Raw genomic sequence first — 15,710 nt, 5'->3', positions numbered from 1 at the left:
AAAGCAATTTCTCTTTACATGGTCAACATTTATCTTTTTTTTTTTTTTAAATGAGGCAAACCCCCCATAAGACAGTGATGCCAGCAGTCTCTGGAGGTTGAGAGGACACACAATGAGGTCAGCCTCAGGCTCCTGTCTCTGGAGGCTGTGTGGAGAAGCAGCTCAGAAGACTTGCTGGAGAACGCAACCACAGAGTGGACAGTTTCCATCACAAACATCTCAGGCGAAGTTCTTGAGGTTGGGAATAAGAGGGTGGCTGTGTAGCTTTTAACTGCTCTTTCGAAGGGCTCCTTTCTACCAAATCACACACACAGGCTGCATTACAGCTCTGGATAAACTTGGGTGTTTTGAGCACTCTGTAACATTTCTAGGGAATAATGACAGACTAGATCTTGAAGGAATGATGTCTTTACAGTTTTTCTTGAGAAACAAAATCTGTACAGAGTAGAGCAGGAGACTCCAGGTCCCTGGTCCCTGGTGAGGATTATAGGGTGCCCATGTCCTTCTCCACATGCCACTTGTACGCTGTCGTTCTACACCCCAGACAGTTCAAGCATTAGGACTTACTGAATAGGCTGAAAAGACACATGGCAGCCCAAAGGGGCTGTTCCATATGTGAACAACATTTTTGGGAAATGAAGCAAAACCCCAAACCCCTAATGCAGGCATGTTAGATCACACATTTGAAAATGGGTTTTGGCCCCTTGGTGCTGGCTAGACAAGCTGTTACAGCTCCACCTGAACGGAGACACCAAACATCATGCTGACGAGGAAAGGAAAGGCAACACTTACACTACTATCATCCATTCTCTCTCGCCTTTTAGATTTGTGTGTCTCATAGTCTTCCATGAGGGTCTCCATCAGATTCTTGGGCCGCTGGGATCCGGCAGCCTCTTCGGGGGCTAAGTCAGGCTGCGAGCTGGGGCCTTCAGTTGTGGGGGATGGAGGAGGTTTGACTTTCTCTATTTTCCCTGAAACAACATGAAGAGAACACCCTTTCTAAGCTTGTCTGCTCATGACTGCTTTCAAAAAGAAGAGAAAATTGGCAAAAAAAGAGAAAAAAGAAAAAAGCAACCTCTGAGAGAGTGGCACTGAACGATGGTTAAATTCAGATTAATTCACACAAAGATCAAAGCACTTCAGATTAATGTCTCAAAGCTATCCAACAGACCTCAAGGAAACTGGTTCTAAAAAGTGAATTTGATCAATGAGGCCTGTCGGGGATTTGCAAGTGTATGTCAGACAGATAAAGACGACCTGGGGACAGTTGTTCTGAGACACATATTCTATCACAGATCACAAAAATAGACGGTGAGAGCCTGCAAGACCCATTTCTTACAAGTGGTGAAAGCGGAGGCTCTGGAAAGGCAGGGGGGTCTGAGCTCACAGGGACCCAGGTTTTCTGGTTCACCCCAGGTCTGCTCCTCTACATCAGAAGCAGTAGCCAGCTGTTAGCTGACCTACTCAGTTTTTTGCATGAACAACACAGGGCTGGTAAAGCTTTAAAACTAGAACTAGACTTGCTCTCCTCAGGTCATCTTGGCCTTACATTAATTTACCTTACCTGTCAAGGTCTTAAAAGCATTTGGATTTGAGACTCTCACACCCTAAAAAATGAACACCGATGAAAGTAGCTTTAGTGTTAAAACAAAGGTGTATTTTGTGTGTATTTGACTTCAAAATGGTGAGATGTCAGCTCTTGAAATGTCTGCTCAGAATCCTTGGCACGAGAAAACAGGCCAATAGTTAATGAAACAGTGGTATAGGAACTCTGGGGGGGGGGCGGGGCAATGTGTGGAATTCTTGCCTTCCATGTGGGAGACCTGGGTTCAGTGCTTAGTCCATGTACCATCTGCACAGATAGGACCCATCTGTCAGTGATCTGACATCGTCATCTGTAGCTATGATGATGAACAGGTTTCAGCAGAACCTCCCAAGACAGAGTTGGAAGGCTAAAAAAAATTAGTCAATGAAAACAACAACTGCAACCAATCACAAATGAAAGCACGAGTCTGGGTGGTGTTTCTGTCTGTTGTGCAGAGTCACCACGAGTCAAGGGTCACTCAACAGAAAGCTCACAACAATGTGGTCTCTAACCCCAGACCCACCACTGTCAAGTGGATTCCTAGCAAACTGATAGGCTAGAGTAGACTGTCCCCTAGGGTTTTCTTTATGGAGGCTGACTGCCACAGCTTTCTCCTGTGAAATGACTGGTAGGTTTGAACCGCTGACCTTAGGATTAGCAGCTTTAACCAGAGCACTACTATGGATGTTGTTGTGTGCTATCAACTCAGACAATACTCATAGCTAGCTCCAGGTGGCTTGCTGAGGCAGTAAATCCCACAGAAGGAGATTGACACTCTTTGCCTCACAGAAAGACGGTAGATTCAAACTACATGCCTTTGGGGTTGGCAGTGCAACACTTTACCACTAAGCTACCTGAGTTTGCTTATAGTGACTCTAAAGCCAATGCCATGGAATCTATTGCATCATAGCAACCCTCTGTCAGGCCTCAGAGGCAGTAAATATTCCCATTTTTCCTTCCTTGGTGTAGGTGGTGGGTTTCAACTGTTGGCCTTTTGACTTGCAGAGCAGATCCTTCCAGTGACTGTAGGCACTGAGATATTTATTTACAACCATCTGCTTTCCTCTCTCTTGGGCAATGCCTGGCTCTGGCTTCAGGCCCATCAGTAACGTTGTTACAACTGATAGAAACCCTATGAATAAAAGAACACTGTCCTATCCTGTGCCGTTCTCACCATCTCCAACATGATTGAGCCCACTGTTACAGTCACTGTGTCCATCCATTAATGGGTGGGGTTTATTCCAGCAGAGCCCCAAATGTAACTTCAAGTATCTTGTATCTTTGAGTATAAAAATCATCACTCTTCCAATTACATTCTTTCTGAGTGACATGGCTGGGGATGTGTAAAGAAGGAACGTGGAGGAAACACTGAAAATGCACAAGATCATTCACGTTTCAAATTTACTAACCACCAAGAGAGGTCTAAGAACCATCCGATTACTGCCAAACATCTAGCCTGGCCACTGCCTGGTGGACGTGGGATCGCAAATTCATCATGGGCCCTGTGTGTCTGTGTGGGTGGCCGTGGTCCCTAACAATGCATAGGGTCCTTCTGACAGGAGCAGGAAAGGCCCAGGGCTAGGAAACCTGGGTTTTTGTTTTTTGTCTTTTTTTTTTTAAACCTGGGTTTTGATTCCTTTTCTTCCATTAACTAGCTATGGTCATTTTGGAAGTAGTCTTTGAGGGTTTTTTTCACAACTTAGTCAATTTGCTCTTCTTATCAAATATAGTTGATGAGTTCGGTCCTTGCTCATTTTTTTTTTAAAGCCAACAAATTTAAGTAAGGATCACGTGAGAAGTGATTATTAACATACAGAAAAGGCTTCTCCATCTGCACAATCACAACAACATTGATGAAAGTTATAAAATTAACTTGAATCACTAAAACATTTTTTAAAGTAAGGTAACAAATAGTTCAAAATTCTCAATTTCAATAGAAATAGTTTCTGGGTTTAAAAACTATATAGAGAGTGCTATAGAAACATACCACTCAGGCAAAACATATCAAGAGAATGTTACATTTTCTTCCTCCGTCGTACCCACCCTTCCAACATTATTTTTTTAATACAATCCCAGACCTTCAGATCATTGCTCCTGTCATACATTAAAAATTTCCATTGCTTTTAAAAATGAAGGTTTGAGAAACAACACAGCAATGAACCCTATGAGTCCCCTATTACTTTGCAATCAAATGACTTGGGACAAGTTATTGATTCTTTTTGTACTGTATCTCAAGTTCCTCATATGTAAAATGAGTGTGACAGTGGCGGTACCTAACCATATAGTTGTTTATTGTAAGGACCTAGAGGTATGGTCATTATAACAGCTAATTTAATATCTATAAAGATAATATTTATAAGAAAAATATCCAATGTATACAGGAGACTGTCCATCTTTCTCCTGCAGAGCAGCTGGTTGAATTAAAATTGTTTGACTTCAGTTGGTAATGCAGTTTCTTACCACTAGGCCACCAGGGCTCTCTAGAATCCCCCAAAAAATAACCTAACCATAAGTGAGAACAATTTCATGGGCATTCTGCATAAAATTGTAAAATTCTTCTAGTGGTTGAAACAGCTAAATAGCAAGTTACATTAAATAGTAACTGTTGCAGTTAGGTCTGGAACCCAAACCTGGTATTCATTATGGCATATTTGATGAGATACACACTAAATAGAGGGGTCAACCACTAAATACTAAAGCTATTTCCTACTTTATTTCTCATTATGCCATCTATCCATAGTGGGTAACATATCAGTTGGCTAATAAAACAAGCAGCAGTCCAAATAACCAGCTGCCCTGTGGTAGAAAGACTGGCAGTCTCCTTCCATAAACATGTGCAGCCAAAGCAACCCAAAGGAGCTGAGTTAGAATCAACTTGGTGGCAGTGCAGGGATGGAGTGTTTTCCTGATTATGGCCACTAGAGGTCGCATAAGCACCAGGAAAGAAAGGTTGGCGTCACAGGTCTGGAGTAGTTTTTCCAAAGACGTTTGAGAGCAGCTTGGAGAGAACCAGGTGTTGGGTATCCACGTCAGAGCCTCAGGAGAGGATCGTACAGGTCCCAAGGAGACACTGCACCCCATCTTTGGATTTACTGTCACAATTCAGAGTAAGTCAAGTTGGCTGAGCTTCTCTGCTGGCCTTTGTAACCTCTGACCATTCACCTCTCAGGATCAACCATGCACCAGAATTCTGCACGCCACCTTAGGAAAACAACAGAGATGGCCAAAAGGTTGGAGTGGGACCTGGACCAGAGATGGTCAGCACCTCTCTCAGAGGTTCAGAGTTTGCAGCCAGGCCTGTTAGCTCTCTCCTCGCTCTATGGACTAGATACAGTCTATCTAATGTCAGTTAAATCAAATATTTGTGTTCATATAGAATGTCCTTTTTTATGCAGAAAAACCTTCATCTGCAGATAAACTAAAACACAATATATTAAAAATGTCTTGATGTGCATGGAAAAGTAGTACCCATTTGTTATTATAAACCATTGTATGTGCCTTTAATTTTTAATACAATGGGCTTTAGGGCATTTGGATTGGCTCCTAACTACTGCTGCACTAAGTCACTAGTTTGCAACCCAAAGCTGCCTGTGCATTTAGGTGATGCAAAAGGCCAATGCCACAGACCTGGAAGCATGCCACAGGCTTCTCCTTTTGGGGCAAACTTCTTCGTTGCATTATAGGTTAAGAATAGTAAAGATGAAGTTAAGCCCTTGACCACAGCCTGGATCCCTAGACAGTGATAGTTACCTCAGGTGCTCGCTTCCTGTTGCTCTGGTTTGCATATCACTCAGCACCCCCTTTACCCCAGGTGCCATCTCTCTTGCCTCATTAAAATGTGCTCTCATATTTGTTTATTCACCTGGTTGGTGAATAACTCAATAGCTGATGGTGGCTGGAAGCAGCCTCCGTTGAAAATCATCTCAGTGATGCACAGCCTGCAGCCCAGTTTCTTGCCCCCACATTCTACAGAGCAGCTCTCTTGAAGGACCTCAGTCGCTGTTGCTGGGAAACCACATGGGAAGAAAAGCATCATCCAGACTCAGGACAGACCTATATGTGGCTGAGGGCCTGGGTTTGACTGTAACAGAGCAGGAAACAGGTTCAACATGAGCTTCCAAACTGATGCAAGGAACCCACAGAACAAAGTGATGCTGGGATCCTCAAGAGGGTGGGAAGCAATCCCAAGGTTACTTCATAAACATCATTTTGTCCAAATGATTCTGTCTGGAAAAATCAATGGCGTTTACTCCATCTAGAGTCATTTCAGACTTAGGGATTTGAAGACTTTTAAGAGTAAGCAGCTATGCTTGGGTGGAATGAGTGGGAAATTAAGTTGTCTCGAGAGCACAATATGGTATTCATTAAGCTGCTAACTGAAAGGACAGCAGTTTAAATCCACCAGCCACCACATGGGAGAAGAATGAGGCAGTGCGCTCCCTTTAAGATTTACAGCCTCCAAAGATCAACCTGGGAGAACCGTGATGAAGAGGCAGAGATTAGTGCAGGAATGATGTGGTTGTGTGTGTGTGCACGTGCAGAAATAGTGCATTGGAGACTTGAGGAGCTGGGTAGATAAAAGTAAATGATCAACAGTAATTAATTCTATTTAATACAATAGACAGAAATGATTGCCAAAACCAAAATGCACATGAATGAAATAATGTTTATGAATGGTTATAGAAAAGGATGATGGTATAAATAATAATAATTTTAAAAGAAAAGATTTACAGAACCCTCATGGAGGGTGGCCGTGAGTTGGAATTGACTCAGTAGTATTATGTGTGCTTCCAAACTCTGTCCTACACAGACAACTTTGTAAAGTAGCAATTGATGGTGCGAACAAAAAGTTATTGGTCAAATACACTTAGGAAACACTGTTCAAGGAATGTTCAAGAGTGAATGAATGAATAAGAAAAATGGGTTTCTTTACCAGAGGACTTCTAAACTTGTAGTCCTAATAGGATTGTGAGACTCTGATGTAGGAACAAGAGGACATCTTTTTCAAATTTGTTTTACCAGAGGCTCTTCCTCCATGAAATCCCCTGTTTATGCTGTTTATGTTGTTGTTGTGTGCCATGTAGATGGAACCGACCCATAGCTGACCCTCCAGAGGGTTTTCAGAGGCAGTAAATCGCATGGGAGGAGAGTGCCCATCCTTCTTCTGAGGAGCAGTTGGTGGATTCGAGCAGTGCGCCTTTGAGATTGCAGCACAGCTTCTTGCCACCAGAACTCTCTTCTCTATTTGTAAATGTATATGAATAAAAATTTTATTGTGTTGTGGGTGAAAGTTTCTATAGTAAATTAGTTTTCCTATTCAACAAGTGACACACAAATCACTGCACTTCATTTGCTAATCCCTGTTTTGTCAGCACTCTCCCCACTTCTGCCCTGCCCTCCCCATTTGCATCCCTCCAGCTGTCCTGCTCAACCTTGCCTTCCCATCTGTGCCTTTGGGCAAATGTCCATGGTTGGTCTCCTATAGCTGGCAGTTTTAAGACCCATATTCTTCATGGAAGTTATTGTTTATTTTATAGGCTAATCTATTACTTGGCTGAAAGATGACCTCTGAGAGTGACTTTAATTTTCAAGTCAAAAGGGTGAATTAAGTCTCGGGCGGTCATCCAGTCTCTGTGCATCTAGCTAGTCTCGCCTTTTTTGAACATCTTTCTCCCATTCTAACCAGGACTTCGTTCGTTCCTGCTCAGAGCACTCTGAGTGTCAGCCGGGCACTGGCTAGTTCTCCCGGTCTCAGGCTAGAGAAGGTTGTGGTCAGTGTGACCATTAGTCCTGAGATAAATGACTTCCTTGCGTCTTTGGTTTCTTTCACCTGCCTTCATTGCAGGTGAGAAGAGTACAACAGTTGTATGTTAGATGGCCACTCACATGACCTTTTAAGACCCTACATATCACTCAACAAAATAGGATGCAAAAGTATTCTTTATGATTCATGTTATGCTATTTAACCTTAAAGTCCCCTAAGTCTATCCTCTTTAGTCTTCAAGCCCAGTAACTCAGTGCTGTGAGGTGTTTAGATACATCTGAGGAACTTCAGAATGGTGCCCCTGATGTGCTCTATTATATGTGTAAGGAAGCCTGCGTGTAACAATATGCAAATATGCATACACAAATGCCCTCGGCTATGCCTAAAATGCATATGAGTGTTCTCCAAAACCTACATAGCACCTCTGTCTCCTCATTTCCCTTTAATATCTTGGAGAACACAATTTGGGAAGCATTCTCTAGTGTAGATTTGGAAACTTGGACTTTTTGAAGGACAAACGCAGCAAATAGTGAGGTATGACCACTCTTCACCCTTGTACTCCTGTACAGGATTACATGCACATGGGGAAACAGCCACATATCTGACTGCAGAGGGAAGGTTAGCTACGGCTCGTTTGGATGAAGAGATTTTATTTAACCGAAACAAACCATGTTTAAGACTCTAAAATTTAAAGAGTAGTTAATATCAAAAGACATTACAAACAAAGGGGGGGGGGAAAGGCTGCAAAAGCAAGCAGGCTCTAGAATCAGACTGCCTGGAATCAAACTTGAACCCGGCACTCGTTAGATGCATCAGAGAAAGCAACGTCTATGGCATACAGCAAAAACTTGATCATTGGAAGATGGACAGGATTGCAGCAGGCAGAAATGGCACCACGGACATGTCCACGTTTAATCTCCAACATCTGTAAAGGTTACCTTAAAAGGTTATGTTAAAAGGTAAAAGGGATGTGAAGGTGTTAAGTATGTTGAAATGGGCTCATTATTCAAGATTATCGGGATATAAGGAGTTGCGCTGCTCACCCGTAGGTGGCGCCTGTCTGGTGGTTCGAATCCATCAGTGGTTTTGCAGGAGAAAGGCAGTTTCCTTCCATGTGTTTTATATTCCAGAAACCTCTCAAGTTCACTTAGTTACGTGTTGGTTCTGACTCAATGTCAGTGAGTGAGTGAGTGGATGGGACCACTGCAATCACATGGAGAATAAGAGAGATGATTTAGAGAAAAAGTAGAAGATGCTACCTTGGTGGCTTTGAAGAGGAATGAACGGGTCACATTCAAGACGGGAGCTCTCCAATCCCAGAGGCGCACGGTTCGAACCCACCAGATGCTCTGCCGGGGAAGGAGGGACAATCTCCTCCTGTACCAGTCAGATCTGATTTGACGGTACACACACACACACCCAAAACAAAACAAAACAAAAAAAAAAAAAAAAAAAAAAAAAAAAAAAAAAAAAAAAGACGGGAGCTCTCTAGAACTGGGAAAAGGGGTGGAACTAGAGCCTAAAGAGACACCCCACTGTGCTCAGGTGCAGATTATGCAATAAGTCAAGGCTTGTGCACTAGTTGTAGAGAACTAGTTCACCTGTGCTTGACCACATCCGTGTCAGAGATTGTAAATTTAAAAAAGAGGCTTTGAGTTGGGTGGTTGGGCTAAGATACCCGCTCTTCGTGGAAGCAGAATCTCTTAATGTGTGAAAGAATGCTTATGGGGTAACTCAATGCCATCTATGCTGATACCTTGGTTTTAGACCCAGAGGTAGATTTTTGGATTTCTAATCTCCAGAAATGAAAGATAATACAAGTGTTGTTTTAAGCCTCTACATTTATGGTAATTTTTCGAGCAACAATAAAAGCTAATACAGGTATATAAACCACGGCTGATCTTCTATGTACCAACTAGAAAGGTGGTGGTTGAACCTGGCGAACAAATGCTGAGTGGCACTTAATTGCATCTGTATTTCTTATTATCCATCCTCCCCCATGATAAGCAAGAATTAGTTTCAAAATAGAAAACAAACGAGGGAGCAAAAGTTTTCTTTCACATATTACTGGCCCATCTGGAGACAAGTAGGGAAGGAAGCCTGCTTTCTTCGATCTTTATGGAATAAACAGACCCACAAGGTTACCAGACAGCACACCCTCAGGGGAGCTGCAAATAAAACATCGCCCCAAGTTACAGAAAAATCACTGTGCATTTCTACAGCAGTGGTGCTCAAGATGGGGGAGGGGGCAGACGGAGGAGGAGGGGCAGCAAAAAGTGAACCTAAGTTCACTCCTAAATATAAATGCCGTCTCCTGTCATGAATGGAAAAGCAAACTGGGAAACATGAGTTTGTGTTTCTAGTTTATTATAAATAGTTATAGGGGAGAAAGTCACCCTGTGGCTGTGGTTCCTGAATTCCCAAGCAAGGCAGATTTCCCTTGGGCAGTTGTCATTAACTGTGGGGACAGAGAGCTCAGTTTCTCCCACCAAGGACACCCAAGCACCGAGTGAAGGCTGCCCATGCTCAGAACAAGGCTGGTGCCTTCCCCGGGAGCCCAAATCCTCCTGCAGAATTCAGCCTGGCTGCTAACAAGACAAGAATGGAGATCCCAGAAGTTTAGAATATTATTTTGGTCAAACATTGTGATTTGGGTGAATACTGCACTCCATGAAAACGGTGTATGAGATCGGAAATCAAAGATCCTTTGTTTTCATGTTGCTCAAAGGAAAAGAAAAAGCCATCACCCACTCTTATTTAAAAAGCAAACCAAAGGGAATAAAAACACCCACCAGATGGCATGCCTTGGCCCAGGCCTCCTTCAATGATCTCCTTTCTTCACATAGCTTTGGGGCGAGACTACAAGCAGCTCAAGCACCTCCCAAGTCACCAGAAAGAAATGAGCTCAGACTTCCATTTTCAATTTCATTTCCTCTCAGTGAAACAGAACATCCTGCTTGTCAGAAGCAGAGTGCATGAGCCCGTGTGGTTCCAGCTGTGATCCACACACTAGGAGCTGGTCCCTCATCCTTTCATCTCCTCCTTTGAAGGCCCCAGGGGTGGGAGAATGTGGTGATATAAATCTTCCGCTTATAAACCTGGCTCAGAAATGAGAAATACCCCTGCCTGCTGAAAGGAGTCTGACAAACTTCCAAATATTAATGTTTAAGGGGGAGCCAGGGGTGTTGGATGAGTTCCTGACAGCAGGTCCATTCCTATGACTACAAATGGAAGATGATGAAAACTCTAGCAGGAAAGAACTCTGCTTCTCCTGAGGAAGCAAAGTCTAAGGCTAAAAGAAAGGGGAGAGAAAAAAATTCACGGAAACAGCAAGAATAAAAATCATGATAGATAGCAATTCACATACCAAGCTCTTTTTTGTTAAGTACATTTCTACCATGGTTTGGTATGAAGATTATCCTCCCACATAATTTTAGTTTAAAACTTCAAGATTATCTCAGGGTAATAGTTTCATGGGTTCATCTTGCTACAGAAATTCTATATCCAATTAGAATTTGAAATTCTGCTCTGTATTTTCTCCCCTTTCGATCAAAGATTACATAGAAGAATCTCTTAAAATGTTTAGTAATTGTAGCTGCTCAGTGATTGGCATTTCCAATCTACTGGCAAGGTAACTTAGGTCAATAGAAGTTACCTTACTAACATAGATAATAAACTGTGGAGTTCAAATCTGAACTTTAGATATAAATCCTTTTGTATTTGAGAAATGGAGAATAAAAGAGAGGCTAAGAGAATTTGTGATGTAAGAGGAATATAGTTTTGGGAAACCTCTGAATTTTATCTTCAAAGTCATGAAAACTAAAATTTCATTATATGAACTACAAATGTATGCTTTGGTACCATAAAATTAGGGTCTAATCTACCCCCTTTTTCCTCTCCTAAGTAGTAGCTTATTCAAAAAGATCAAAGAGTTCTGAATATCATTTCCTTAAGGAAATACAGAGCAAGTAACCCAACTGGTAAACTACACAGTCATATCCTGGCCTGGACTCCAGCAGTCACAAGGACACACTGCTTCTAGGTCTGGCTTTGATTAGATCCGCTTTCTTACGAAGCCCAGAGCAGGGATCCTGGCAAGCATTAGGCCCTTTGATTCACGTTCTCTTTGTCAGCCTAAGAGTATGCATCTTTCTTTGCATGTGGTTGAGCCCATTTCTTTGGGAGTCCCTCCCCTTACTTGAAGAGTGAAGTAGTCATACAGGAGTAGAGGGGAGGCCAGAACCACTGAGGATACTATGTAGATAAGAATAAACATCCTGGGAGCAACTTCCAATCTACCTCGGATGTATTAGAAGACAAATGTACACTAAGCAATGAGAGAAAAACCTGATTACAGAAGGGAATTAACTAATTGGATATGAATTTTTCCAAAGTCTTCCTGCCAAGCCATGCCCACAGGCTTGTTATTAAAGGAACTCTGATGTCTAGATTCTCAGGAGCGATGCTGTAACCACTATGTCTCCCTCTTGAATCCAAACAGCACACTGAAGTCTACTGTATTGGAAGCCCAGATTTCATCTCACACTTTCACCTCTTGCTGAATGGGGCCTGTCTAGAAGGTTGCCTTTTGTTATTGTTTCCTTTCCAAATGGCATGTATATTTTCCTACTTGTCATTGAATTGTCCCCCGGTTCATGGTGATTCCATGCATCATGGTACATAATACCACCTGATCCTGCCCCACTCCCAGGAGGGTGGAGGGCACACTGTCTGTAGATCACCACGCCTTTCTTCCTCACTTGTCCTAGTCTGTAAGCTGCCCTGCATCCTGCACGGCAACATGCGGGCTTCCACTGTCTGCTGAATGGTTGTGTATAAGGTATTGGGTGCAACCAAACTCAGGTTTCCCTCATGGGAGGCAAGAACTCTACCGCATAACCACCACCCAAACCTACTGCCATCAAATTGATTCCGATTAATGGCCATCCTCCACAGAGCTGCTGGGGCTGGAAATCTTCAAAGGAGGAGACAGCCTATTTTTCTCCCATGAAGTGGCTGGTGGATTTGAACTGCTGACCTTTGGGTTAGCAGTGTAACATGCTATATACTATATCACCAGTGCTCCCTTCCACCTCACTGCTCCTGCCCACTATAATGGTATATAGTTTTTAAAAGGAATGTATTCTTAAAAAAAAAAAAAAGAAAAAAAGGAATGTATTTGCTGATTTGGCATAAAGAGAATACAGAAGTTTTTGGCACAAGGCAAAAAACATGGTAAAAAAACAAAAGGGAAAAGTCAGGGTCCTCAGTGAGGAGGCAACTAATTCAATTGACTTTAAGCTGCTATATCAGAAGGGCTCAGTTAATGGTTATTGTTGTTGTTGATTGCCATTAAGTTGAGCACCCCTCATAGCGAACTTATGAATAAAAACCCTGAAGCTGTTCTATAACTATTGTTGTTTCACAAAGTTCATAGTTTCCAGAGGCATGTTGTTTAGGAAGTGGCTGCCACTCCTGCTTCCAAACCTGTCTTCAACTGGGAGTGCCACCAAACACTGTCCATCATGGGTAACAGTTATGGCAGTTGACAGCCCAGTGGCACAAGGTTCAGTATCAGAGCAATCCCAGGTTACCTCAGTACAGCAAATTGACAGAAGAGTGCTGTACCACTTAGAAGAATGTTCCTCCAAAATAAAATAACCAACTTTTTAATAAAAATATGGAATGCTTCAAGGATTTGCGTGTCATCCTTACACAGGGGCCATGCTAATCTCTGTGTCGTTCCAATTTTAGTATATGTGCTGCCAAAGTGAGCACAATGAAGTGGACCCCTATTTCTGTCCATCCTCAAATGAGAAATTGATTACATGAGTGTCCAGTTCTTTCAGAGATTTCTAGGAGTGAGCCTATTTCTGGAGGTAACTCCTAATCTTCTTCCTGGGAAAGAGTGCCAGGCTCGAGGGCTGGACAGACTATGTCATCCTTTCGCCCAGCTCCACTCTTCGGACTTTGGTCACACACTGAGCCAGCTATTTGTCCATTGTAATGTGGAGCTTGGGATTAACTTGTGAAAACACAAAGGGAACATCCCAGATCAGGAGGACAACACTATCTCATGGCCTTTGAAAGCCACTCATCCACCCTGGCCAGTGATGTGGTGCTTCCAGAAAGGAGGGGTAGGAACCACCCACGAGAACATAGGGGTCAGGCCTAGGCCTGGGAGAGTGCTGGGGAAACGAGCCGCTGCAGGCTGGAGAAGGGAGAGTCTTACCACGCGCCTCACAAACCAGATTGTCAGGAGGTCAGGTTCTGCTCAGGGTGAAACGACAGTGGAAAGCATGCCAATTTTAGGGTCAAAATTAGCTTGGGTTTGAAACTCATCTTTGCCACTTTCTAGCTCATTAAACTGAGGAAGTTACATTCCCTCTCTAAGCCCTTGTATGCAGTTCTTAACACATAATGCTATAAAACCAAGCATGCCCTGAAAACCAAGCTTCTGTCATATTTATTAGGGAGCACTGGTGGCCTAATGGTAAGAAGCCGTGTTGGAAGCTCAAAGGCACATGGTTCAAATCCATTAGCTGCTCTGTGGGAGAAAGATAGGCAATCTCCTCTTGTGCAATTAAACTGCCCCTGAAAACCCACCAGAGCGTCAGCAATAGGTCGGTTCCAACTCCATGACAGACAATGACAACAACAATTTGGTGGCAAAACTTGATCCTCTGAGCCTTTAGCAATGTAATTAACGCTAAGTCTTCCAGTAAACATTTGTTTAACTAAAAGATGCTCCTCCAGGCATTACTGGTTGTGTTAAATCACAGGATATGCACCTATAATCCTCTAGGGTCAGGATATTATATCTTGGAGGGTTCTTGGGAGGATGAAATGAGTAAACGTGTGAAATAACTGGCATCAAGCACAGTACGTCTTTGGGGTAAATAGTTGTTGTGAGGTGCTGTCAAGTCATCCAATGGCTCATGGTAACCTTGTTATTTTTAGGTGCCATCGGGTAGAGTATGACTCACAGAGACCCTATGAACAAAAGATCTGAAACCAGTCCTGTCCTGTGCCATCCTCACACTTCCTGACACACAAGAGCCCACTGCAGAGGGGAGGGTTGCGAGGGGGCAAAAGTACAACAATGAATGAGTGGAAACCCAAAGTCTCTGTAAATTTTGATTGAAATTAATAATAAATTTAAAAAAAAAGCCCACGGCAGCAGTCACTTTGTCAACCCACCTGGTTCAGAGTCTTTCTCTCCTTCGCAGACCCTACACCTTTCCCAACATCAAGTCCCTCTCCAAGGAATAACACCTCCTAGTAATAAGTCCAAAGTATGTGAAACAAGGCCTCATCATTGTTGCCTCCAAAGAGCACTCTGGCTGCACCCTCTCCAAGACATATCTATTCATTTTCTTGGCTGTCTATCTTCTCCAACACCACAGCTCAATGGCATCAATTCTTTTTCAGTTATCTTTATTCATTGTCCAGGTCTCGATGCACAGCTAGTAATAGGAAAGACCATGGCCTGAATCAGATGCACCTAAGTCCTGAAACTGACATCGCTACTTCTCAATAATTTGGAAAGGTCCGTCCCTAACTGCAGATTTTCTCATTGCAATGTGTCTCCTTCCACTTAGCAAAGGTTAAAGCAAACACTTAAAACCCTTCACATGATTTATGTAGTTCTTTTTCTGCTTGACACTAAAAGAAAAAAAATAATTTCTTCCTTCAACCTACATTGACCTTATTTAAAAATCTGTGCCAAGTCCTCCCTTCCTTGTGGGACTCTGCAGGTACCGGCACTTCTAATTGGAACAATCTTCCACTTCCTCCACGTCCTTACACACAACTCCTACTTGACACGGTTGTTTCCCAAGAGAGATGTCTCTTACTTTTCTGCAGTGGAATTGTCACTCTTACCTGCTACTATTTCTCTTCATGAACTTGAAGTTCTCTGAGGGCAGAGACTAAGTTGGCATAGTCACTTCTGTAAAAACAAATGCCACACAAATCCTGACACAAGAACCAACAAGATAAAATCGCTAGAGAAATTTTCCTAATAATTGGCCTTTATAAGGACTTATCCTTTGAAAAACAGAAGCTCTCTCATTCTCTCTCTTAAAAGCAAGGAAAGTACATACAAGCAGCATATATATTTAACACTGGCTTAAGTCTAGATAGTTTCTCAGTGGGAAGAATTAGTACTTTTCTTCCTCCTAACCATATCTGGGCTCTCTGTGGGTTTTGTTTACCATAAGGTTTTGGGATTCCATTCAAGTCTCTAAATGAAACCACCTTTGAGATTCAACTTTTTTTTAATTATTATTAAATTTTATTAGTTTTAATGAACATTTACAGAGATTTGGGGTTTTCATTCATTCATTGTTGCACTGTTTT

At 42.6% G+C, this 15,710-nt stretch overlaps 1 protein-coding gene across 2 annotated transcripts in view; it reads right to left on the bottom strand.

The window, feature by feature from the left end:
• AKAP2 (A kinase (PRKA) anchor protein 2) overlaps positions 1-15,710 on the bottom strand; it is a 29,784-nt gene that overhangs the window by 8,574 nt on the left and 5,500 nt on the right. For both annotated transcript variants that reach the window (XM_006886925.1, XM_006886926.1), the window contains exon 2: positions 793-971. In XM_006886925.1, coding sequence (XP_006886987.1) covers positions 793-971 — 179 coding nt within the window. The remainder of the gene's footprint in view (positions 1-792; positions 972-15,710) is intronic.

The sequence above is a fragment of the Elephantulus edwardii genome, unplaced genomic scaffold, assembly GCF_000299155.1.
Source record: "Elephantulus edwardii isolate Elephantulus edwardi_28Jun2011 unplaced genomic scaffold, EleEdw1.0 scaffold00052, whole genome shotgun sequence".
In the NCBI taxonomy this organism is placed as follows: Eukaryota; Metazoa; Chordata; class Mammalia; order Macroscelidea; family Macroscelididae; genus Elephantulus; species Elephantulus edwardii.
This window is presented reverse-complemented; position numbering and strand designations above follow the sequence as displayed.